Source organism: Sciurus vulgaris (genome assembly GCF_902686455.1).
Source record: "Sciurus vulgaris genome assembly, chromosome: 13".
NCBI classification, from domain to species: domain Eukaryota; kingdom Metazoa; phylum Chordata; class Mammalia; order Rodentia; family Sciuridae; genus Sciurus; species Sciurus vulgaris.
The window spans coordinates 81,173,558-81,200,008 of NC_136474.1; the positions used below are offsets into that span (position 1 = coordinate 81,173,558).

Genomic DNA, 26,451 nt, shown 5'->3' on the forward strand with positions numbered 1-26,451 from the left:
AATAAAGTACTTTACGTTGCTCCTCATTAAATTACATCATGTTGGTTTTAGTTCCAACCTTCATATTTCATTTTGAATCTTGATTTCATTTTTGATAGGTTAGCTGTGAATAATATATTAGCTCTGTGTCACCTACAAATTTGATGAACAGTCCTCCAACCTGCAGCAAAGACTTTACTGAAAGCCTTGGACAAGACAGTCATATGCAAGACACTGGAGACTTCTCTGCAGGGTGGCATCCTCCAAGTTTTTACCATCAAAACCCCACAAACCAAAATAGCAATGTTGAGTTTTAGATGACATATACTGAGTGATCAAGCAAGAATGACCAAATTCAAAAAGAAAAGAATGCATCTCTGAACCATCAGACAAAGTTCTATGCTTTTAGTAATTTATTTCAAACACAAGTTTGGCTACAAGGCATTTAAAACTATGTCTTTCCTTTCTCAAAAAGTTAAAAACCAAACTACCATATGATTCAGCAACCCCACTATTAAGTATACAGCCAAAGGAAATTAAATTGGTGTGTAAAAGAAACAGCTGCACTCCCATGTTCATGGTGGCATTATTAATAGAAAGATAGGGAATCAACCCCAGTGTCCACCAATGGATGAATGGATTCAGAAAATGTGGCATATCTACACAGTGGATGCTAGTCAGCCTTTTGAAAAATAAAGGAGAAATACTTTTCAACAACATGAATGAATTTGGAGGATAGTAAGAGAAATAAGCCAGGCACAAAAAGAAAAAACCTGCATGATATCATATGTGGAATATAAAAGAAGTCACACTCACAGACAGGTAGGAGAATGATGATTCCCAGGGATCGGGCGATTGGCAGAGATGTTGGTCAAAGAATACAAAGTTTCAATTAGATAGGAAGAATAAATTCAAGACATCTATTGTACCACCTGGTGACTCTAGTTGATATATGACACTATGTCATATACTTGAAAATCATTAAAAGAGTAGATTCTTGGGAAAAGGAAGGAGCAGCGCAGGAGAGCGCCGGCAGTGACCGAGGCGAGAGGAAGGCGGGGACGACAGCAGATCGCTGTCCTCGGGGCTTGGGTTGGAGCTGGAAATCTAAAATAGTTTGGAGTCAACACTGATTCCAACCATGGGTTTGTCAGCCTCTACTCCTGCTGTTCCAGTTCAGACCTCAAAAGCTTCAGATCACCAGACAGCATCACCACCTTCAGGATGCCCAATGCATGAAGGGAAAATGAAAGGCTGTCCAATGAGTGCAGAACCCTCTGCTCAAACCTGTGAGAGCAAAACATACTCTGTGCCTGCCCACCAAGATCGTGCATATGAGTATGTGGAGTGTCCTGTTACAGGCGCTGCTGCTAAGAATAAGGAGAACCTGGATCCTTCAAATCTGATGCCACCACCTAATCAAACACCAGCTCCAGATCAGCCCTTTCCTTTGTCTACCATCAGAGAGGAGTCATCCATTCCACGAGCAGATTCAGAGAAAAAGTGGGTTTATCCTTCTGAACAGATGTTCTGGAATGCAATGTTGGAGGAAAGGGTGGAAATGAAAGGATGAGGATATTAGTCAGAAAGATATGTATAACATCATTAGAATTCACAATCAGAACAACGAACAGGCTTGGAAGGAGATTTTGAAGTGGGAAGCTCTTCATGCTGCAGAGTGTCCCTGTGGTCCATCGTTGATCCGATTTGGAGGGAAAGCAAAAGAGTATTCACCAAGGGCAAGAATTCGTTCCTGGATGGGGTACGAGTTGCCCTTTGACAGGCATGATTGGATCATCAACCGCTGTGGCACGAAAGTTAGATATATGATAGATTACTACGATGGTGGCGAAGTCAACAAGGACTACCAGTTCACCATCCTGGATGTCCGCCCTGCCTTGGATTCGTTCTCAGCAGTGTGGGACAGAATGAAAGTTGCTTGGTGGCGCTGGACATCATAACCACTGTTTTGTTTGTGATGCAAAGTATAAACTATTTTTTTCTGAGAGATACATTAAACTATTTTCCCCAAACTGAATTGCACTCACAATGTAATGGGACCTTCAAGTGGGTAATCAACTTCGTCCTCCACTTAGCAAAGGACCCTTGCTCCATTCAGTTTTGAGCTGCATTTTGCCTTGCAGTTTATAGCAGATCGTTCTAAGTTTTCTTCTCATTTGGTTTAAGTGGGAAGCAGTCCCTCAGTTTGTCCCTTAGCTGCAATATTGCCTGTGTATTTCATCAAGAAAAGTCTGAAAAACTTCTGAAAAAGAGTTCTTAGAAAGTGAGGAAAGCTGCTTTTTTCTTACTGTTTTCTCAGGAATATTTGAGAGGTAAGACCTGCAAGTCAGTGCACTGCTCATGAACTTTTACCTGGTCAAACCTTTTAACTAAAATCATTTATTATAGATAAACAATATCTTTTTTATAAAAGACTATTATTTCTGAAGTCCCTACAATTTAGTCGAGACCCTGAACAAAATGCAAAGCCATACCCTTGCACTCAGCAAGACTAAGGCATGTCTTGGCTCTTTAAATTCTCATTTATATGCATTTTTCAGACTGGGCCTTGTTAAAGAAGTTTCAACTCACCATGAGGTGCTGATGCAAATACTTTGAAACATATATTTTAATTTTAAAAATACTTTCCTGTTGTTCTGATAGGTAACTCTGCTCCCCCAAAATAGGTCTCTTCATTGTCCCTAGAATTTCAAATATTCCAACTTTGAGTCCCATTCCTTCCTCCATTGGAAGCCTTCCCCCTGGTTGAGCTAATCCAGATTTAAAAATCTGGCTCAAGTCACAGTGCCAGTGATTATATTTAGCTGAGTATTAACATTCATAAGAAGAGTATTTTTCTCACATGTAGTATGTTTGCATCAATTCACTGTCTCAATTTTTATGTTTTCAGAAAGCTTTAAGCTTGCTGTTGAAATTTCTTGTATCAATAACCCAAAATCTGTTTGTTCTAATTATAGCAGCATGTTACAAATGACTGTTTTAAAAAGTGTTAATATTAAATCCTTTAATTTATCCTGAATACTGTATTGTTAAATTAGTGGATGGAATTAGCAGTCTATGAGTGATTAATTTGGTATGGATTTCTTGGGTGTGCCAGTTTTGTGTGGAGTTTCAAGAATCCATCAAGCTTAAGTTCTACATGTCAGAATATTTGTACATTTTTAAATAAAGCTGATAGTTAATGGTTTTGAAAAAAAAGTAGATTCTTAAATGTTTTTATCACAAAAAATAACATACATATAAATATATGTGAGATAATACATAGGTTAATTAGTTCCATTTAGTCATTTCACAATATATACATATTTCAAAAGAATGTGAATTATAAACTTATAAAATTTTTATTTGTCCATTTAAATTAGAAGTAAAAGACAAATAAATTTTTCTGATTAATAAATTAGAAGAAAATGTCTTTCCTGAAATGGGTTTCCACACTCTCCAGTGGTAAGGATCAAACCTAGGAACTTGCCCATGCTAGGCAAGAACTCTACCAACTGAGCTACATCCCCAGCCTAGAAATGTGCAAATTTGTATATAGTAGGATCACAACATAAAATCCATTTCCTACTATAGCTCTCACCCAGAAAGCTTATAAATGCAATATTAAGGATGAGTAGGATTTGAAGTGGCTTAGGGCAGAGGAGGATAAGCCAGGGGAAAATCTTAGCACATTAAGGATCAAGAAACTCCTGCAGACACCAGCTTTAGTCTACCATCCCACCCCAACCACCCACCATTAAAGGCAACCCCAACATATAACAATCAATGTCCCCAGTATTTATATCTTTAAATGATTGATGCCTTAAGGGATTAATCACTTTTTAAAAGGGTCAGATGGAGGGCTCATTTATAAGGCAAGTAATTCTCACTTAACATGCAATCATTTAATGGATACCCAATTTTTGTAGAACACCAACAATGTAAAATATCCAGGGCTACTGCTGTTTGCTTACATTGTGTAACAAACCTAATGTTAAACATGACCCTTGAAACTGTTCCCACATATTTCCCAGTCAGGATACTTTGATGATACAGTAAATACCACTATAGTTCCACATGGAAAGAACAGGGTTTAAATAAGGATTTCACTCTGTCAAGTGATATTTTTTCACATAAAACTTAAAATCCTCTTCAGAAGAAATACCTGCTGAAATATCTGTAGTAAATTCCAAGAAGTGGTATAATTGAAGTGATTCTGTCTCACTCTCTCATGGATCCTAGGGAATAAAAGGGGGGACACGGCCTTCCCCTTATACAGCACACTTTAGGGAATCACCTCAAAATAGGAAAGTTTTGGATAGTGGGCAGTTTAAATTATGACAATTTCTGTTTTTCTCTCGTTTCTTGTTCTTAATTCCTTCTACCTTTTTGGTCTGAATATTAGTTATATATATATTAGTTATAGATAGGAGCAAAAGCTCATATCATAATTTCAAACTGAAAACAACAAACCAAGACACTGATGTGGATGATGAGGAGTTAAATAAGAGTTTGAAAAAGCATCCTGAAGGCTTTTCAGAATATGAAGCTGATTATTACAAATTTATTCATAAGAAATAGTTCCCAAAACACTGGGAATCAGAGTCAGGGTATCTAAAGCGCCCACAGGAAATTAACCTAATCATTATAAGGACTCCGTTTTGATGAAAGGGGATCCATGTCAAATAGATGTTAAGTGTGGAGGGGACCTGGAAGATTATCTCTAGGGGGAAGGAGGGAAAGCGGCTCTTCCTCACCCAACTAGACAATAATAAGACTCAGGCTAGAATGAAGGTCCCTGTCGCCCTTGACCATGAGATTAAGGATGGTGAACTAGACACAGAGCTTCCCAAACCAGTAAATTTTAACTTCCCCTGACTAACATACAACCATATCGAAAGAGAACAAGAAGAAAAAAGTCAAAGAGGAAGTTAGCTCCCTGCTTTGAAATGGGAATATATCTTTGTTGTTTTGTTGTTTCTTTCATATAAAGAAAAAAGGTTATCATCATCACCTTACTAAAACATAAGACCCATGAGAACAGTGAGCAAGAACTTCCACCTAGCTCACTTTTTTATCCCCAACACTTGTGTGGCCACACATTTCTGCTTTTTGTTTTGTTATTGTGGCTGCTTTACTGTCCACTATCCAAACACCCTTTCTACTTTGAAGTGACTTCCCAAATTGTACAATGTAAAGAGTATATAGTGCCCCCCTTTTTCACTCCCTAGTTGCTAGGTTCCTAACATGTGGCAGGAGAAGTTACCCTTCACCCAACTAGCTTGTGTAGGGGTGACACAAAAACAGGAATAGTGTGCTGTTGGCAGCAGCAACAGAGACAGCAGTGTCAGCAAAGGCTTCCTAACCTTTCTATTGCACATCATGACCTTGGCTCTGTTTCTGTGCTTGCCTTTCCTATCACTTCTGTGAACAATCTGGTTACTTCCATGGAACTTCTTTTCCTCTTAAGTTAATCTAAAGCAGCTTCTGTTGCTTGCAACCCCAAATGCTAAAAGGCACATGGACATTCAAATATTTCTGAAACAAAAAAAAAAAAAAAAGAAAGAAAGAAAAAATTGGCTATTTATTATAATTTTTTTCATAACATTTTACAATTTCTACTCTCTCCCATATCCTAATTCTCGCACCTGATTACAGCCCCATTTACATTACAGTTGAGTTACAATATTTAACAAGGATAAGTTCTCTTTAATTCAAGAGTCAAGTAAAAATTTTTTTTAAATTCAAAACTAGTCTTAAAATCATTTCTCAAAATATGCTATGAGATCACCATGTTAATGACCACTGTGGGTGGTATTGGCTAAGTAATAAGGAAAACCTTAAAAAAGAAATTTAGAACAAAAGCTTGGAAGTTAGAGCTAGAAAGTATGGGGCATGAGAGAAAGTTTAATATTTTTCAAAGGAAATCAGATATGCAAATATCTTTAAGGAAGGCTAGGGACTGGAGGTATAGCTCAGTGGTGCAGCACACATGCTTAGCATGTGCAAGTCGCTGGGTTCAATCTCCCACACAAAGAATAGTCTAGAAATGACAACTGAAACTTTAAATCGATGAGCTGAAAGTCACCAGGTGCAGGGGTAGGGGAGAGAAGGAGAGTCAGAATGATTCTTGCACTGAGTTAACACCTACAAGGGCAAAATGTATGTCCTTTCAAAACATGAAAATCTTTATGTTAATCATATGATTCTATCTATCCAGGAGGTATTGCTTGTTCTGTGAATCCTTAAAAATGTCTTCACCCACCCACCCTTACCTTACTAGAAGTTGAAGTCAACCATAACTTCCTTGTCCCTCCCCTGAAACTTAAAGGGAAATTTTATAGACTTGCCACATATACAATTATGAATGTTGTTTCAAAACTTGATTTTCAGAATTACCCTAAGAATTCCACTATCTTGTTAATAATTTATGTTGATAAAGAATTTGACATAGTACATCCTGTTTGGTTTCTTTGAACAAAAGGCCCCCAAACCGGGTTTCCCCAAACTGGAAAAGGGTTACAAAATCCATGAAACCATCTCAGTAAGCAAGAGAGGAAAGTCCACTTGGTGTTCAGTGACCTAGACTCAGCAACAGATTTCAGAGCAGGCAATGTAGTGCTGAGGTCCCTTTATAATTCTGCAAATCCGATCTCCAGGAAACCAGTGCCCAAGTTTTTCCAAAATAAAGTCTGAAGAACTCATTTCACAAGGCAAGTTAATATTTAGGAGTAGTTTTCAAAGAGGAAAAAAGAAATATGGAACACTGAGACCGAGATACTTAAATCTTGGATTTTTTGCTTTGTGCAGCCTATATGTTTCCTGCATGATTTGTGATCCGTATAAAATATAGTGTACAATGTAATTTCAAGATGTAATGAAAACCCATATGGTTTTAAGTCGACCAATGAAGAGGACATAGAATGTATATACTGGTTTCCGGTGCTTTTTTGATTTAGATACAAAAAAGAAAGCTTTCGGTACACTCGAATACTTCCTCATTTTTGTTTCAACTGTGCAGCTCTAATTATACCGGGGTCTTTATTCTGTATTCGCTATACAAGTGTGTCCTGTCCTTGTTCTGAGAACACACTGAAAGCACTCCTCCACAAGAGAAACCCTGACTCAGTCGCGAGCTAGAGAAGAGGAAACTGGCCACCCACTCTGGGCCTCCCCAGACTCCAGGACTTGTTGCTCGGTTGCCAACTCTCTCACGCCCTGACCCCAGGGTGGGTGGCGCGTTCTGGGAGCCGGAAGCGCCTGGAGGCCCCTGGCCCTTCCGCCTCGCACTGCGGGCCGGCCTGGGGGCGGCGCGGCCTGGGGCGCCCCCTGGGGCTGCCCCTGCTCGGGGCCGCCCTTTCCCGGAAGGCTGCAGTGGACAGAGCACCTCTGGTGCTTGGCTCTGGTTGCCCTAGTCCTCTGCCCGGGAGTGGGAGAGCAGGCCCGAGGGGAGCCAGGCCTACAGCCCCTCGAGCGCCCACTCGGATACCAGCATGGCCCCGCGGGCCTGGGCTGGAGGAGCTGCCGGGACTCGGAAGCCAACCTGCGCCGCGCTGGGCCAGAGCCGCGAGGTCGCCGGGTGCAGGGCACCCGAGGGCTGGGGCCGACTCTCCTGCCTTCTCCGCGCCCCGCGGCCTCCCCACCCCCACTCGGCCCTGGAATCAATAGTGGCCGCTGATTTTTCACGACAATTGCAGCTGTCTAATTCATCAGTGAATAATTAAATCAGCGGCTACCAGGCCTGCCTGGCGTCGGAGACCAGGGGCTCCCCACCCAGAGCCCATCAAATTGGGGGTCAGAGGGGGCCGGGGGGCAGGGAAGGGACAGGCCTCGCCCTGCACCAAGGCTGGGAGAGCGGCCGGGCCGGCGCCATTCCCGGTGTGGTGCGAGGAGGCCGGGGAGCAGGGGGGCGCTACGCAGAGGCCCGACCCCCAGCTCAGCATAGTCCTCCATTAGGGCGCAGATTCCAGATCCCACCCACCACACCTAGGTGCCTCGGGAGGGCGGTGGCGGGGGTTTGTCAGACACACTCCTCACACAGACTTTGCGAAGGGAGAGGAAATCCACCCTCGGGAGGCGATCTGCCTTTGAGGAAGATGGAGAGGAGCGGGGAGAAGCGCCTAGAAACGGCATTGATTTAGACATCAATCCTGGCCAGCTCCCTCCGCCTCCCGAGCCGTGGGGCGCGCCGCCCCCTCCCCGGGAAGCGTCTCGGCGAGGACCCGGGGGCCGCCGGGCCTGGGGAGCCGCTCGAAGCTCCTGCGCGGCCATCCGCGTCCTCGGCCTCGACGTCGCCCCGCCCGCAGGCCCGGGCTCCCGGCCGGCGGGCTCACACGCGCATCCTCGAGGCCAACAGGTCCCCCCGGCCGCGAGTCCGCAGCGCCGCTCGCACAGCTCTGCCAGCACCCAGTGGGACGCCCTCGGAGCTCGCGATCTTTCGAGGAAGCCAAACCAATTGTGCCCAGCCGGGCCGGGCGCTGGTTCTCCAGGGCGGCGAGGGCCGAGTCCCGCTTCTCCGCCCGCAAGGGTACGAAACCGCCACCTCCGAACCCAGCGGTGCACCAGAGTCGCTTTCTTCTGCACCTTTGCAAAACAAAACAATTCAGAATTCCTAAAAGTGACATCGAGTCGGTTTCCAATAATAAAATGCTCCTAAAATAATCTCAGTGTGCTCTGTGACTTTTGATTGTGCTACCCTGAAATATTTATTCATTCTCACTTGGTTCCTTCATTTCTTTGGGAACTGATACTTGAGGAATCTAAAACCTACGCGATTTTTACAAACTGATGTGATTCGCGTAATTATCTTAAACCCCTCGGTTGGTTTTGTTAGTTTTCAACTAGACATATTATTTTTTAATCGAAAATAATATTTCTCAAGTTAAAAATCTGGCCAACTCCTTTTTTAAATACTCTAATTAAAAATGTTTTCCATGGTGACTAGACGTCTAATTGAGATAATACACAAAGATTTGTAAATTCTCCCATTTTCACTGCAATGGGAAGTACTAGGTATTCGTAATAATGCCTAAACAATATTGAATCCTCAATCAAAAATTGTTACTTTCAGAGCAAGTAAATGATAGTTTTTAGAGGGTAATAAATTAAAAGGCAACGCCCGTGCTTAAGTGTCTCAGGGCAACTTGAAAACAGCTCTACTTTCTGGGAGTTAAATTTGTCCTTTTTACGATCAACTGCAACTTTCGCCTTCCTTTGGAAAGAACAACAAAAAGATTTCACGCACAACTTGACCTGAACAAAAGGGACCTCACGCCAGTTCTTCTTTTGTAGGGTGACAACTGGAGGAGAGGAAAACTTTATTTGAAGCATTTTTCAGTTGTACTTTTGAAAACCATCTTTAAAAAGAGCATGCGGTGGCAGGTCTATACAATTTAAAATTGAGGCTATGGAGTTTTGGGGAGAGGGAGACAAATAATCGTGGGCAAAGAGTTGAAAGTCGGTGAGGGAAATTTTTGTCTTCGTTTTCCAGCTAGCAAGTTGCTTATTTAAAAGTACTACGTTCTTAGGGAAAATAATCTGTACTCTGAAAATACCTTTTCCCTCCCTCCCCAAAAGAAGCCCTCGAGCATTCGCAAGTTCGAATCCTCACTTCCCCATTCACTTTTTTGAATTACGTTTTCCCCAAAGAGGAAAATTATTTCTCTCATCTGCTTCCGCAGTGGTAGCAGCCTTGAAGACAGAATTGGAAGCGGGTGGGGGCAGGAAAAGTCTGCGGTGGGCCTGAACTCCGGGGAAGGAAAGTGCTCTGATAGGGTCAGAAGTCCCTATGGTCAGTTCCCGGGGACAGCTACCGCAGGTCCAAATGAGAGGCCCGGGCACCCAATCCACTTCAACTCCAACTCCTCCAACGAGGGGGTCAAGGAGCCAGGGACACAGAGGCAGAAGGGGTTGGGGGGGAAGCAAAGACACGTACGTGTGCGCGCGTGTGCGTGTGTGTGTGTGTGTGTGTGAGAGAGAGAGAGAGAGAGAGAGCGCGCGCGCGAGAGAGAGCAAACTCCGGCAGTCCTCTGTCTATGGGGTTAGAGGAGGACGATCAAGGTCAGTCAACTTAGTTCCTGGCTTTCTTTAAAACTAGGCAGGCGGACACGCTATTAGTAGCTCAGCTTGGCGGGGTTCGGGATTCGCGCTGTGGATGCCTCTGCAGACCCACGGCCCCTAGAGCAGGGGCCCATGCCCATGCCCCTTGAGGTACCTGCTTCTCCTCTTCCCTTTCCCTCAAGCCTAGCCACTCCCCGTGTCCGGATTACAGAGGAAAGTGTAGGGTTTGCCCTCTGGCAGCCCAACAAACACAACCTTCTAATGCAGATGCTGGGCTGGGAGCTTCCAGAAAACCTTTCCACGGAAGGCAGGGTCCTGTAGCTTCATTTATTTCCTAAGAGGCAAGATGAGGGTGAGGATGAGACTAACAAACCCCAACTCTCTTTCCAACCCCGCACCAACTGTATTTTGTCAACCGAAAAGTTGGGGGCAATCCCTTATAAGCTCTGCTAAACTCGTGTTTGAGATTTTAATAAGACCGACCTAGAGGAGGAAAGAGAGGAAAAAGGACCGGTTTGGCCTCAGCACCCAGGAAACTTTTTTTTGTTTTGTTTTTAACTTTCCTAGATCCAACTGGCAATCTAGAAAGTGTCAATGAGTTTCTGATCTGAGAGGCCGAAGGGAGTTGTCGGGCTGGGCTGTACAGCTTCAGTTTTCTTCTCCCTGTGCACAACCAGTCCGAGCTTTCAGACAGAAGAAAATTGAAGCTAATGGAGATATCAAACAGAGCCACAATTCCGAAGGCTCCTTATCCACCACAAACACCCTCCCTCCATCTGCACGTGTAATCACAGAGACTTGCGGGGTCTTCATTACCAGGGGCTCGGAGAAAGGGGGAGAAAATACTCCATCGTTAAAAGAAACCCTCTATTATCACTACTATTATTTGTGTATAGCAACATAAGAATTTCTTTCTCTTTTTAAAATTCCCCCACAATATTGAAACAGCATTTGTTGTCCGATTCATACAAACGCTTGAGGCCTTTCTGGAAAACCATTACCATTCAATGGCTAGAAAATTGCTCTCCTTCCTTTAAAAAAAAAAAAAAAAAAAAAAAAAGCCGGGCGCAGCAGCAGCTACACAGACAACAAAAACTTTCTCCTGCATAATCCTCACTCACAGAATGACAAAGAAATGATATTGACTTACCCCCAAACGGATGATGTGTTTGATAAAGGGGGGACTTTTTTTGAAGATTTCTGTTCCGGAGCTGCACAGACAGCTGCAATTCATGGGCGACGCTGTTTGCCAGAAACGCTATGGATTGGCATGGGGTCTGCAGCTCACAGATCCTGATCAATACCCCTACACTCACACGCCAGATGGTTTGGGGAAGGACAAAAATAAAATAGTCCAAATCAACCCACCATTATGTCTTTTTGTATTGCTCTGATAAACCTAGTTGGAGCACAAATGTGTTCTGGCCAACACAAAACATGAAGAGATTTTGAGCACTTGGGTAGAAATAAATAGCCCTGCTCTTCCCTGGATTTGGGCTGTGGTTACTGTTGTTTAGTAAAAACAAAGCTGTTGGGCCCCTTATCCAGAATGGGTTCACTTGGGGTCTGTTTAAAAATTTTTGTGAATAATTTATAGAATTTCTGTTTAAAGTGAATGTTTCTCCACCTCCCCAAAATTGCTTTAATGTGGAAAAAATCCATATGAAAGATTCTTGACAGTAAATATTTAATTGCTACCTTAAGTTCAGGGTTTTAATTTTTTCCCTTTACATTGCAGTAGCCTACATTTGTTGTCAAAGCTGCATTTTATTTACACGCTTCTTTTACTTCATTTAAGTTTCTGATCTTGAAGAAAATCTGACCTGCGGATGTGGTATATTCAAAAGTGGATATTCCTGTCCTGATATATCACTTGGTGCAGCTATCTAGATTCTACAAGTCGTGAGCTAGCACACTACATTTCTATACAGACTACTTGTGAATCAAATACCGGGGAGTGGGGAGGAGAGCAGAGAATAAGTTCAAATTAAAAGACACAATTCTGAGCTACAGAACTTGTGAAGGTTAGAGTATGGATCCTAAACAAGGAGCATTAGAAAGCAATGCTTCCTTTTTATTTTCTCAAAGGACTATCTTAAAGAAACATCAAGTATAACTCAAACATACTTTAAAATCTTATTGGTGTAGGTATTCTTCAAATTATCTTGAAGTGGAAAATACATTTCCTTTTAGAAAGAAAGGCAAAAAGGACATCCAAATCTCAATCAGTAAAAAATTAGGGTGCTGACTTTCATTTTCCTTTTGAATGGGATTTGGGTTGAAACATAAAACCTCAAACCACCATTAGAAAAACATGAAAAATCTGCTTTAATCTAGCCCAATGAAATTATATACAAAGAAGCCAATACGATTTCATGATTTCCCTGAGATCGCCAATATTGATCGAGGAAAGGGGGAGGGAAGGTGGAAGAGAGGCTAGAGGGAGGCAAGCAGGGAGGGAGGGAGGTTGGGAGGGAGGAAGGGAGGGAGGGAGGAAGGAAGGAAACGGCAGAAAGAAAATGCAACTCACCTTTCTGCTCCCAGACACATCGAAATGCAATTCCCAGGAGCAGATTTATCTTGGTGGCCTGGTAAATGAGTTTATCATTTTGAAAAAAATTTAAATGGCAATTTTTATACTTAGGTTTCTGTGTGGAAGCAGCACCAGTCTGGGGTCATTGGCCATTCCTTGAGCCTAAAGCCAGGGGAGCAAAGACTACCTCTAGCCTTTAGCACTGGGGTCCTTTAGATGAACCCCTTCCCAGCCTTCCTCTTCTCCTGCCTTATTTCAGTCACTCAGGAGGCCAACAGCAGGTTGCCCTCTTATGAACTTTTGTTCAGCTGGGTGTGTATTTCAAACATTAACTGGTTCAAATTATCTAAGTGTCCAGCCATCATATATAAAGTAGGCAGTGGAAAAGAGATGCAGCAGAAGGGGAAAAAAAAGGGGGGGGGGGTGGAAACTAGAAGAACAGAAATCTGAGTTATATTACTTGTCTCCTGTTGTGACACTAAAGATGCGAACATCCAGAAAACTGTTCGACAAAGCCAAGTACCACTTCCTTACCCAGGCTTTGATAACACAGAGAAGATTCTATTTGAAAAAAATAATTGGCAACGTATTGGCCAGAGCTCAATAAAGTTGATCTATGAATAACGTCACTGTACATTCATGTGTCAGGATGGTGTGTGTGTGGGGAGGGTCTCTGTAGCTAGAAGAGAGAAGAGGGCAACAGAAAAGGTCACTGCGACTAAAAACTGTTTTCCAAATGAATTAAACCTTTCTCTAGCACCAAGAAGCACATACAGTATTCCAGGCTGTCCTTGTTTTCTTATCAAGTTTTCTCTAACAGCTGGAAGTGTTTGGCGGGGGCTGTCTTAAGGAGACCCCCTGCTCTTCTTTTGACAGCTGATCAAAAGAAAATAGGTCACGCTTCTCAAACTTATGTCCACCCTGTCCTTAATTACTGTCTCTTTAAACAAAGGCAACATCTGCGCAACCTCAGCCAGCTTGAATCTTCGGAGGCAAACAGAGCGCAACCTGCTTTGGAAGAATCTGTTACTTTTGAGGTTTTCAAAGCCGAGTGTTGGCCTCTTTGGCTGTCTTCAACTACTCCTGCACCCCCACACAGGCCGCAGAAATCACCATCTCCTCTCTCCCCCAGCTTCACTTCCACTTCCCGACCTGTGGTTGCCAAACAACGGAAATTCTAGAAAGACTAAGGTGCACTTTTTAAAGCTATGGATGCTTCTCGAACAGGCCAGGGGCTCTGATCATTTCAGAAATAAGGTTTGAATATGCAGATGTCAGTCCAGGCTCGGTGTCACCTACCCCCATAACCCGAGATGGTGCTTTTCCGGGATTCCAGAGAAGCTGTGTGTGTGTGTGTGTGTGTGTGTGTGTGTGTGTGTGTGTGTGTGTGTGTGCGCGCGCGCGCGCGCGCGCGCAAGCGTGTGTGTGTGTGTGTGTGTGTGTGCACGCGCTTGCTTGCTTGTGTGTATAGTGCATTAGGAGAAAGATCCACGGTTATCGTCCCAGTTTGCATATTCTCTGCCCCCAAAAGAAGTTTGCTTACTATAAGCATTGGCAACAATCTTCACCCCCACCCCACCAGTTCTACACTCTCCCCCTTCTTTCCAAGCCACTGATGGTGCAAGCACTTGATCTTGAAACCGCTGCTCCTGGAATTCGAGTTTTGTTTTGCAATCTAGCAGGGCCCTTTGAAGCCTCATAACTGGGAGATTTATGGGCTCGCGGAGTAATTAAATGATGTTATTGTGTTAACTTTGCATACATTACGGCTGCTCGCGCCGCCCGTGGACCGTCGACCGGCCGCAGCTTGAAAGCTGCAAAGGCGTTGGAGTTCCTTTCGCCGAGAAGATTATGCACGCCCCAGTCTCGGGAATTCACCGTGCATTAGAATACACTAGAGCCTGCATTTTAAAAGGCTAAACTACTGGCTCCCAGCTAGGGACTCTCGGGAAGTGGTTCGCTAGGAGACGCGCGTTTGTTTTTACACCGCCACGGAACAGAGTCCCTTCCTCCTGGCCTCGAGAAAAGCTTTGAGGTGAAGCGAAGGGGACCAAGCAATGCCCCTCTCCCCAGATCGCAGCTGCCCAAGAGGATACAGAGCGACATCTTTCACATAATCTCTCTCTCTCACTCGCACTCCAGCCTCTCACCATCCCCACCCCCCGCCCTTCTCCTCCCTCCCTCTCCTTGACGTTTGATTCCAGTAGCAAAGGAGGAAAAAAGGCACCGAGCCGTCAGCCAAACATGAAACGCGAAGCCCCGCCCCCAACGCATTCATTGGTCGCGGCATAGCACAAAGCCTGCCCCCGGAGTACAGGCGACCGCGGAATGGCTACTCGTGGCGCCCATCGAGTGCGACCCCGCCCCGGGTCCGGGAGGATAGGTTGGCTGCCCCAGCGAGCGGCAGAGCCCTTCTGGACAGCTCCCGCTCACCCAAACAGAAGACGTCGGCGCCGGAGCGGGCTCGGACATGGCAAGGCAGCGCGCCGGCCCGAGCGGCGGGGCCCGGTGATCCCTTCCTCCCTCCCCGCCCCCTCCCCTCTCCCGCACGCACGTCCCGTCCGCCCCCACCCCACCCCCACCCCGGGCGCGCCCGCCGGTCCGCAGCCCGGGACACACACCCGCACGCACGCTCCCCTGCACACACGCACTCCCGCGCCCGCCCCAGTGCCCACAGTCCAGCCCAGCCACGCGCGCCTTGCCAGCCCGCCGGCCGCCCCCGCCGCCCCCGCCGCCCCCGGGCCCCGATGGACTGAATGAAGGCTGCCTACACCGCCTATCGATGCCTCACCAAAGACCTAGAAGGCTGCGCCATGAACCCGGAGCTGACAATGGAAAGTCTGGGCACTTTGCACGGGCCGGCCGGCGGCGGCAGCGGCGGGGGCGGCGGCGGGGGAGGCGGGGGCGGCGGCGGGGGTCCAGGCCATGAACAGGAGCTGCTGGCCAGCCCCAGCCCCCACCACGCGAGCCGCGGAGCTGCTGGCTCTCTGCGGGGTCCGCCGCCGCCTCCAACCGCACACCAAGAGCTGGGCACCGCGGCGGCGGCAGCAGCGGCAGCGTCGCGCTCGGCCATGGTCACCAGCATGGCCTCGATCCTGGACGGCGGTGACTACCGACCCGAGCTCTCCATCCCGCTGCACCACGCCATGAGTATGTCTTGCGACTCGTCCCCGCCCGGCATGGGCATGAGTAACACCTACACCACGCTGACGCCGCTCCAGCCGCTGCCACCCATCTCCACTGTCTCGGACAAGTTCCATCACCCACACCCGCACCACCACCCACACCACCACCACCACCACCACCACCAGCGTCTGTCCGGCAACGTCAGCGGTAGCTTCACCCTTATGCGCGACGAGCGCGGGCTCCCGGCCATGAACAACCTTTACAGCCCTTACAAGGAGATGCCCGGCATGAGCCAGAGTCTGTCCCCGCTGGCTGCCACGCCTCTGGGCAACGGGCTGGGCGGCCTCCACAATGCGCAGCAGAGTCTGCCCAACTACGGTCCTCCCGGCCACGACAAAATGCTCAGCCCCAACTTCGACGCGCACCACACTGCCATGCTGACCCGCGGTGAGCAACACCTGTCCCGAGGCCTGGGTACCCCGCCCGCGGCCATGATGTCGCACCTCAATGGTCTGCACCACCCGGGCCACACTCAGTCCCACGGGCCAGTGCTGGCACCCAGCCGCGAGCGGCCCCCATCGTCCTCATCGGGCTCGCAGGTGGCCACCTCGGGCCAGCTGGAGGAGATCAACACCAAAGAGGTGGCCCAGCGCATCACCGCAGAGCTGAAGCGCTACAGCATCCCACAGGCGATCTTCGCACAGAGGGTGCTATGCCGGTCTCAGGGGACTCTCTCCGACCTACTCCGGAATCCAAAACCATGGAGTAAACTCAAATCTGGCAGGGAGACCTTCCGCAGGATGTGGAAGTGGCTGCAGGAGCCGGAGTTCCAGCGAATGTCCGCCTTACGCCTGGCAGGTAAGTTCAGGGGCACCCAGGGGCCAGGCTCCCCGGTGCTCCAGAGATCCAAGTCTGCGCGCCTGGTCACTTCTTTTGGTTCTCTCTTCCTCTCCCCTATACATTTCCTCTTTTTTTCTTCCTCTTTATTTCTTTTTTCTTCCAGTTTCTTTTTCTCCTCTCTCGTTTTTCCCTTCTCTCCCTTCCTTCATTCTTTTCCATGAGCTTTCTTTAACTACGTCCCCCCATTTCATTCACCCTCCTCTCAGTGTGCCAATCTTTGCCCTCAATTTCCCACCTTTCCCAGCAGTGGGAGGCGCGATAGAGTGGTGGTGGTGTGTGGCAGGGTAAGGTGTCTGGGAGGAACCCTTTCTTTCCAGAACTCACAGAAACTGGGAACTACACTTATTCAAAATCTCATGCACTTGAACTCTTCCTTAGACAACACATTTCAGTTTTCCAGGCTACCTACTCTCCTTGTATGGAGGCAGTTGAGGGACTTTGCTTCTTAGAGAGGAAAAAGAAATCTGCACTCCCTCCCACCCACCACATCAGGCAAACTTCTTTGGTCATTGGCAGGAGGCACAGCCTTACCCGCTGAAGGAGCTGACAGACAGGAGGATACAACACCGCTCCTGGACTCCATCTCCAGCCTTGATGTTGGCCAGGGACTTTCTGACATGTCTTGACTAACAGAGCGGGCTCTTGCCAGCTCCAGTGTCACTGCCTATAGCGAGGGGAGGGTGCGAGTAGAAGGCTGGATCTGTCACATTCACCGTTTTCGAAAGACGGGAGAGAGACAGAATGGAGAGTGCCTTGCCTCCTTGGCCAGTCGCCTTTGCCCGGCTCCCAGCTATTGCTGGGATTTGCCGAGGTATGCCGCGACTCCGGGAGAGAATAGGAACTCGGGAAAAGAGGTGCTGAGAAATTAAGATGCAGGTTAGTTAATACATCTTGGCCGCTAGCTGTAAGCTCCGCCTTTGCATTAAGCGGGCGCTGATTGTGCGCGTAGCGGGGCGGCAGGGAGGGCTGGCGGCCCGCAGGAGAGGACCGGTCGAGGCGCCGGTTACATTGTTCTGGAACGGGCTCGGCTCTTTGTGCCTCCTCTAGCGGCCGAGCCGCGAGGTACAGCCCTCTATTGTTCTAGCAGCACAGAAACCTCCCGTGTGGGCGGCGGGTGCGGGAGCGAGAGCGAAGGACGCAGCGGTGGCTGCCGACTGTGGCACACAGTTGAGCGCCTTTGTGCGCGCAGACCTTGCGCCGCGCTTGGCGACTGCTCTGCCCGCAGGACCGAGCCACGGTCCCAAAGGTGGAAGGTGTCCAGATCTCCCATTGAGGAAGACACACAATAACCTTACTGCAAGCCAGTACGGGCAGCTTCTCCAGACTGTGTGTTTGTGTTGTGGCGAGGGGGCGGGGGTGGGGCGTCTCAGAATCCGCGGGCGTTGGGGGAACAATTCGTTGAGGCTTGGATTTGCATAGCGCGGACATTGGGACTCGCGCGATTCCGAGACGAGTCCGACGCGCACAGAGCGCTTCCGGGGCTGCGAGCTCCCCGGGGCTTTTCTTGCATTGCTGAACCCGGCCTATGGGGTGCAGTCTACAGACGCCGGCGGGGTTGGGGAATGTGACAGGCAGCGTGTTGTCTTGGGCTTGGGGAGGGGGCGTTTCCGTTCTGACAGTCTCCTCCTTTGCCCGCTGTTGGGGAGTTTGGATTTTCACGCAGTAACCACCCCGCCGTGTTGATCTCAGAAGGTTAAAAAAACAAAACAGTTTTCTCCCAAAATCGGTGGACTCCGAATACTCTTGAGTATACTTAGGAGTCTACTGGATCCTTTTTTCTCCTTTAGTTTACCCTTCATCCTCTCCTACAATTTTCTCAGATTTACACTTGGTTCCTGGCAAAGATAAAGCAATGAGAAGACAGTAGCATAAGGAATAAGCTGGAGAATTACTGACAATTCTATTGTAGTGCTTCTTTGTTTTCGATTCCTGCCCCCCCTCCGTCCCCACCACCACCACACACAATGCCGCAGGCTCTCTCAGGCGGACCTCAGCGTTGGCTGGCTTCCTGGGCTTTGGGGGTCAGAAGGAACTTGGCAGCTGCCGTTGGGGGTACAGTTAAAGGCAGGATGACAGCTCTTCTACTCCGGCCCTTCTCAGAGCGCTGCCGCCCCCTCACGCCTGTAGCATAAAGAACACAGCTTATCGAAAACACGTGCTTTTTGCCTATGTAAGTCTGAAAGCGATGTGGAAAGCACTCCTTCACTATTTAGGGCCGTTCTGCTTTTACGGCGGCCCCCAGTATTGCTGGGATGAGGAAGAGTCGCATCTGCGGGTCCTTAGCCCCATGCGGGCCCGGTTAGTCCCAGCGGTGACGACTCAGCATTGCCCGCACGGCGGGCTTTGGAGCACAGGAGCGCTGAAGCTGCCTCTGCAGGAAACTGATCGCCTCCAACGACAAGCGGGAAATGCCGCTGAGGACCCGGCTTTGCTCAAGCATTCAAATGTGTGTCTGTTTTATTACCCTGGGTTGAAAAGGGACAAGAGCTTTAGCCTTTTTATCTGGCCATTTTATCAGCAACTACAAGTGTGTTGAGTGGTTATTATTACATAGGAGGCTTTTCAGTTGGGGTCAGTAGATCAGTCTCTTCAGACTCTGACGCAGAAACTGGACTGGTAAGTAGGTATTATGTGCCCAGGAGAGCTGGGGGACAGGAGCAAATGGAGAAGAAAAGCAGAGGCCTTCTCCGCCAGGAGTATCGATCGGAATCCCCGCTGGGACGCACTGAGGGCCCAAACCCTTGGACCCGGGGGTTAAACAAGCCGGCGGCTGGGCCAGAATCCTAGCCCAGTGCCTCCAAAACACAGTCCTCACCCTGCCCAGATCCGGAGCATGTGCATGTCTTTCTTCTTTTGCTATTTTTCCCCCCATTTTGGGTCCCTTTGGGCCCTGCCAACCTTAGCAGGTAAGGGTTGAGGGGCCTCAGAATCCAGGAGCCTGATTAGGCAAGCAAGTGTAAAAGTACTTCCAGTCACTAGGAAGGCAGGTCCTTCCTTCCGCCTGCTCCTGAGTTACCGGGCTCTCTTTCCTACCGACTGCTTTGGCCTAGCTAAGCTGGGAAGGGGCGCCACTTAAAAGGTGAAGGGGGAAGGTGTCAGGGAAACTCGAATTGCCACATTAGATTTCAGGAAAAAATGAAATCCAAATGTTCAGTTTGGTTTGGAGAAAGTGGAGAGGGCAGCAAGTGGTTCAGCCCCGCCCAGGCCAACGTCTTTCGGGGTTCTCAACAAGGGCCACAGTGGGGAGGTTTTTATTAGCCTGACAAGAGACAACAAGGACAAATTCCCGAGGGTTTGAGCAGACTCGCTTTCCGGTTTTGAGCCCAAGAGGCCTCTGCACCAAGCACAAACACGAACAAGAAAAGACTGAGAGAATACAGGTATGAACCTGAACCGGCGCCTGGCGGAGGAAAAGCGTCGCTTTCCGTGGCCAGGATGGGTTTGTTTGAATGCTGAAAGAGCGCAGAGTCTGCGATTACGTTCCCTGCGAGGTTTCCGCCTCCACTTAGCCGCCTCTCCCCAACTGCCTCCAGTAGCCACCTCCGACAGACGCACGGCCTTCCCCAGGCAACAGCTCGCAACTGCCAGGATGGAGCCATCGTCGTTCGGGAGGCGGAAGACCCTTAACCAACTCAAAAAGTCGCCTAAACCACCTGCCGCCCGCTGTGGTGGGGCACCGACTCGGCAGCGCACAGCTGCTCCCGCCAGGGGCATTACTTGTATGCATGTCCCCTGCACGCAGGGAATGTCCTTGGACAAAGCGGGTCGCAGGACGTCTCGGAAGAGAAGGGGCAGAAGGGGTCTTTCTTCGGAGTGCACCGCATCCACGCCCAACCCCCACCTCCCACTTCTCGGACTGCCGGCTCAGCCCACCTCTCCTGATCGGTTTAATTCGGGATCCCAGAGGTAGATGCGGAACGCAGTCCTCGCCAGTATGGAACAGATGATGTATTCGCCGGCTAGCTGGTTGGATTAATAATTGAAAAGCCTGCTATCGTCCTTGCTTCGTCAAGTCCCGGGCGCTAGGAGAACGCCTTTCTAACGCACGTTAGGGTGGGAGGAACGGGCGGAGGAGGCGGGACGCTAGGGAGTGGAGTGAGCCCCAGCGCTAGAAGTATCCCAGGCTACCCGGCGCCCTCCAAGCGAGAGGCCCCACATTTATTTTTATTCCAGGCTTTCCACCGTGTGGTTATGTCACTTTCTCAAACAAATGTGTATATGGAGGGAGATCGATGCTGATAATGTTTAGAAGATTAAAAGAGCATTAATGCTGGCAACAATAACGTAAACGTGTGGACCCAGATTTCATTGATCTGGAACCTGATCCGGCGCATTTCCAGTAAGTCCGACGGAGCGCTCTTCCCAGCAGAGCGCTCGCCAGCGCCCAGGCTCCCCGGCGCTCCAGCCACGCGGTTTCCCTAGCTGAGGGCAGTTTCTCAGGTCTTACCGCAACTCTGCCCCTGCGCAGCCCCAGCACGATCCTTCCGAGCCAGAGTTTTCTCCTCTGGGTGCTCCCAGCCCACCCCTGCCCACTTCTACCTCTCCCCACCATCCTGGTGTGCACTCACTGCGCTCTGCGCTGGCAGCGACCTGTAGGGTGTCTCGATCAGCAAAACAGCTCCCCAATCCTACCAGCTTTCTCGTCCTGTCCTTCGTTGTGGTGTCCCATACCTGGTTCATCAGGACTCAGGGCAACTACGTTTTCCCATCAAAACCTTCCTGAAAAGTCCCCCATGATTCTAAATTTTAGTCTAGATATGAGCGAATGACCAAGTTTGTAAATGACTTGGCTAAAGCTGCCTGCTACCTGCGCACAGTCATGATCCGAAGTTCCCTTCCATCCTTACTAGTTATGGTACTTTTGACACATGCATTACTTGGGTCATTAAATGCAGCCCCAGTAACAAAAGCCTAGGTCTCATCCCGCAGAACGGTCAGCTCTGCTCTTGGATAATTGTGTCAAAGAGCGAAGAATATTGTGTCCTACTTGGATGGGGGCAGGGCGGTAGGACAAGAAGACTGGAGAACACCCTAACCCTCACCTGACTCTGAGGCAAGGGTCACAGACCTATCCTGTACAGGGGGATTTATCTGAGACACCGGAAAAGAACTCAGCTCTTCTTTTCTGCCACTACACCCTACCAACCTTTGCTTGCCAGGTGTAGCTTATTCTTCCAGAAGGAACACTAAGGTGAATGCTATTAAAGAATGAAAAGAGCTGGGTCTGTAGTGGGACTTGGGATGAGAACTAAATTGGTCTTTTTAAAAAATTATAAATTCTTGTTTGAGAAAACTAAGCTTTTCCTGTGAGAGGAGGTCTCATTCTGGAAGGAAAGGAGCATTTACCTTCCCTTTCCAAGAGCAATGAGGAAGAAAGGGGGAAAGAAAAGCAAATCTTGCATTGTTCTGCTGTGAGATGTGGCAGAGGGTGAGCAGTTGTTGTTTATCCCCCCACCAGCGCTTCCTTTAAACAAGGAAGCTTCCAAATGCTGCCATGGTTCCTAGCCCGAAAGTGCTATGCACTCTTCTAAAAACCAATGCCAGGCGGGGCCAAGTGATCAGATACTGACAGGGTGGGTAGTTCTCTTCTGGTATGGAAAGCAACTAACCCCCTGCTCACAGGTCCCACAAGGACTTCTAGGCTCTGAGAGAGGTGAGTCAGACCACCCCCACCTCCATCATGGAATTCCAAGATGGAGCAGGATTCCTGGTGAATGGTGAGGGCAGAGTAGAGGATAAACAGATTACCCAAGAGTCTCTCTGTGCCTACAAGGCTTTAGCAGCTGCTCCACCCTCTTCTTGAACCAGTCTGCCCAGAGGCAATAGAATCCTGGGCCAACTTTCCAGGACTTCATTTTAGGGTCACCTCTTGTTGTAAGAGAGACCCCCATCCCAAGGGCCTGTGGCTTCTAAAAACCCGTTACTAAAGGAAAACTGGAAGAATGGGTTGGAGAGCTCTCAGGAAGGAAATACTGGGCCCTACACCATTTCTGGTGACTGGAGTTGGCAGAAACTGTCTTCATGAGAAGTGGTATCATGTAGGGAGATCCCTGGAGAGATGAAAACCTCAAAGGAGAAGCAGAGAAATTTAGTTTCTGGATTCTTGCCAAAGGAAGGGAAATGGGGAGGACATAAATAGAAATAATTGCCTGGATAAATGACCCCAGGGAAGAGGGTAAAGATGGAGGCACCCTGGGCCCTAAACTTCATCTGCAGTCTCTCTGAGCTTTGCTTACCTGATCCTTATAGGGACCCCCTCCCCTTGCCCTGAGGAAGGTCTTTTCCTCCAGGGAGGATAACTTTTCTTGGTAGGTCAGGTCATTATGAGGAAATCCTATGGGATCATTTATGCCATCAGGTGCAGAGCTGGAGCTGGCTCATGCCAAGGTGGGCCTCACCATCCCTCTTCACTGGGTCGTTTCCCTGAAGCAATCTCAATGCCTTTGGAAAAGCCTTTTTGATTTACAAGTCTCATGCAAGGCAAAGATTTAAAAGGGGGCATAGGGCTTTTAGAGGTAGGTGGAAGGAGGTGAGGTAGTTGATTGGGTGACCCAGTATAACTGAAGCCTGACACAGTGCAGATGGGCAAGGCATGGAGAAAGGGCATAGGCTATGCAGATAGAGGTAATCTCACTTGGGGAGCAGAATTCCTAGAAGCTGTGGACATTTATTATGAAAAATCATTCCACATAAATCGTCCCAGAGGGAAGGGAAGCTCTTCATTCCACCTTGGCGCCTCTCTCACCATTTGAGGATCCATTACTCTTTCAGTAGAAAGCAGACTTTGTTTGGGTTGGAAGCACACCTCCAACGTAATTTAATCAGCATTGGACTTTGGCTAGTGTAATCAAATATACATATACTTTCTCCTGCAGGAAGAAAAATAATTTCTCTGTAACTGGTATTGACTTGAAGTCATGTAATCTCTGGAAAGCATCACATTTTTAAAGGGAAAGGTAAAAATTAAAGGGAAAAGAAGTCACAGTTTTAGTGGTTTGCCTTGTCATTACTAAGAAGGGCCAGTTACCATCTAAGAAAGGGCAGAAAGAGCCCCCCCAGGGCCCAAATACTCATCCTGCTCCAGTTGCAGAAATTTCACTACAGCTTCCCCTGTGCAGTCAGCCTCTAAGATCTATATTGATAGGATGCCACGTTGACTGGCTCATCAAATCTGAGAATGTGGGATTTATATTTATATTTCATAGATATCCTTAGTAGAAACTGTTTGGTGTTCTAATTTGCTACCCTCTTGGAGAGGTCCCAGGCAGCAGGATCTGGGGACAGAAAGCCTCCTCTTTTAACAGTGCTTGGTAGCCATTGCCAGCTTGCTCCCCATTCTGCATGAAGCTGTGTCCTAGAGCATCCCCCTAGAACAAGCTTGGGTCCCCTACCCCCAGGGTGACGCTCTGGGCTTTGCCCAAGTTGAGTCTGTTAGGGAATCTGTTGTAAACACAGATCCATTGATTTGCATTTGTCAGAGAGTAAAGTTAAACCAGTGAAAAGAGAAGCCCTTACCCTTTTATGCAGGGCCAGGGAAACCTTTCATATTGATCCTATTGATCCAACCTTTCCCTTTAAGGAAACCACATAGTTAAAGACCCTCGTTCAATAGATTTACCCTTCGTGCTTGTGATATTCCTTTAAGTGTTCTCATCTAGGATAGCTAGGCATTAAGCCCACACTCCCAACCAAACAAAAATGAAAAGGGGGTAGGAGAAGAAGGGGTTAGAAGGCAGAATTGTGGGAAGTGAAATTAAATCAAACTGAAATGTGTAATGACCCAATTGGGGATGTTTTTCTTGTTCTTCTAAGATGACATGCAGGGATAAAGACAAAATAGATTCATTTAACCTCCTCTCCCACCTCCCACAAAGGAAAATCAGTTTATATGTGAAGATGTCTTAGGAACACTACTTTCTACTGTACAATATTTCCATCAAGCCACTGGTTTGATTCATTTAATATGGTTCACTAAAAAGCAATGATACTGCTACAATAATTTTTTTGGTTCATTTGTAGAAAATCAGGAATAGAATTGTCTCTAGAAATGCCACGTTGAACTCTGCATATAAGCAAGGACACTGAAGACACTTAAGAAGAGAGAGGTCTCAGAGCTGTCTGTTCTGATGAAAGTGGGTAGAGGCTAATCCAAGGTACAACTTTTGTTGTAGAGCAGGGTAGATGGAATCAGAGTTGCTAAATATTGTTCAGTTCCTTTTGCTTGCACATATGAAAATGAAAGTCCCCTTTGTCTCTCGAACTGCTGGTACAATTTGTTTCATTTCTTTCTTGACCCTTTTTTGCTCTGTAAATAACATTCGTTCGTGATTTTTTCCAACATGGTGCACAAGCTATTCCTAATTGGCTATCTCATGGGTTGTTTTTGGACATTCATGTTTGTTTTATGTGATTGAAAAATATTAATGATTCCTTAGGTGAGCTAATGTATTTATCTGCTGAGCAAGTTCAAAGGGCAGAGTTCAGCCATGGTTCAGGTTAATTGAACAGGAAGCAGTGAGCTCGCCAGGCTGTGTTGAACAAGGGACCAGTCCCTTAAAATATCACACTCAGCAAACATACAATTTCACTGTCCTTATCCTGGAGTCCGATGTAAGAAGCTCAGATCAACTTGGATTGCCTGTTTAAAAACCCAAAGCAAAACACAGCAAGTGCAACAAAACCTGCAAGTCCCCCTTGGGGAAGAAGAGTTTTCTCATTGGCTAATTGCTTTATTGGTAGCACTGACCTGCAGAGCAGCTGCAGGGGCCTGGATGAAGGCTTAAGGCCTTGGAATAATGTGCTCCATTAGAACAGGGCAAGGCATTTTTTGTTTACTCAATTGGAGCTCCCTGCAAAGTGCCATTAACCCCAGCCCAACTGTGTGCATGCTGCAAAAGCCAAAGGTCACGCCAGTCAGTCTGTAGGCATAGCCATCTTTGCCCTAGTGGAAGGGAAGGGGCATCCTGCTGGCATGGCCCTCCCTGGGGCTTGGCCCCATCCTATGGGCCCCCTTCAGGGATTTGACCAAAGCAAGCAGTTGCACAACTTGTTTACATTTCTCAACTGCTGAATCATGATATTGATGATTAAACAGTTTTGATCTGACCACCATCAATCACACACACACACACACAAAAATCCTTCCACGGACTCTTTCTTTTCTATTTATGTTCCCTTCATTACTATGCATTACAGTAAACAGAATTGCAAACATGGTGCTTTTAGCAGGAATGTAGTCTGGGCAAATATTTGGATCAAGACAGGCCTACAAGCATGGCTGGGGGTTTGCTGGGTAGAAGAAAGGTTTGAAGTGGAGTGGAAGATGAGTTAAGACTTTTACTACCAGCACCATGAACTAGAGTGCCACCTGCTGGGAGTCTTTGGACTGCAATCAGCCCTGCACCTCCCACAAGGTCCAGGCACTGGCTCCTTTGCTTGGTTCCTAGTATCTGTGCCCAACCCCTATTCCCCACCCTCCAGATTGCCACCCATGCAAACATGACTTTCCCAGAATTATCTTAAGGGATAATGTTTCCTGGTCCTTTGGAATTCTAATCTCTGCCTCTTCTAATTCATTGCCAAGGAGAAACCAATTAACAGTTCTGTCATTAATGAGTTTATTCACCTACCGTGCTCTTTGAGGTGCTTGGAGGAAGGAGATGCAGAGAAAGCAAGAACTACATGTTAGAGAGAAGAGGAATGGCTATGTTCGGAAGAAGAATGACTCAATTGATGGTGCCAGGGAGGATTGTGCCAAGTGCAAGGTGCTCAGCAAAAGTAAAATACTGTACAAATGAGAGAGGATGAACGAAAATTAGCATCAGCAGAGAGACGTTGGAGAAAGAGATACCAAG

At 47.6% G+C, this 26,451-nt stretch overlaps 2 protein-coding genes and 1 pseudogene across 4 annotated transcripts in view; 2 read left to right on the plus strand and 1 right to left on the minus strand.

The window, feature by feature from the left end:
- The first annotated feature begins 1,046 nt into the window (after nt 1-1,046).
- On the plus strand, nt 1,047-3,176 carry LOC306642895 (holocytochrome c-type synthase-like; annotated as a pseudogene). Its single transcript has one exon. The product of its transcript is annotated as a holocytochrome c-type synthase-like (transcript).
- A 2,602-nt stretch (nt 3,177-5,778) lies between these two features.
- LOC306642958 (uncharacterized protein) lies at nt 5,779-12,890 on the minus strand. Of its 2 annotated transcripts, XM_079108814.1 has the most exons (4): nt 12,569-12,890; nt 11,189-11,280; nt 10,294-10,372; nt 5,779-8,562 (listed from the first exon to the last, which is right to left on the minus strand). In XM_079108814.1, exons 2-4 carry the CDS (start codon nt 11,270-11,272, stop codon nt 8,309-8,311), a joined length of 417 nt encoding a protein of 138 aa, XP_078964940.1. In that variant the 5' UTR covers nt 11,273-11,280; nt 12,569-12,890; the 3' UTR covers nt 5,779-8,308. The 2 variants fall into 2 exon arrangements, 1 of the variants encoding a protein (XP_078964940.1); XR_013758736.1 differs by lacking the exon at nt 11,189-11,280.
- A 2,101-nt stretch (nt 12,891-14,991) lies between these two features.
- Nucleotides 14,992-26,451, plus strand: part of ONECUT2 (one cut homeobox 2) — a 41,003-nt gene continuing 29,543 nt past the window's right edge. Inside the window, exon 1 of the mRNA XM_079108688.1 lies at nt 14,992-16,555. Within this exon, the coding sequence (XP_078964814.1) occupies nt 15,328-16,555 (1,228 nt within the window). The 5' untranslated portion in view covers nt 14,992-15,327. The remainder of the gene's footprint in view (nt 16,556-26,451) is intronic.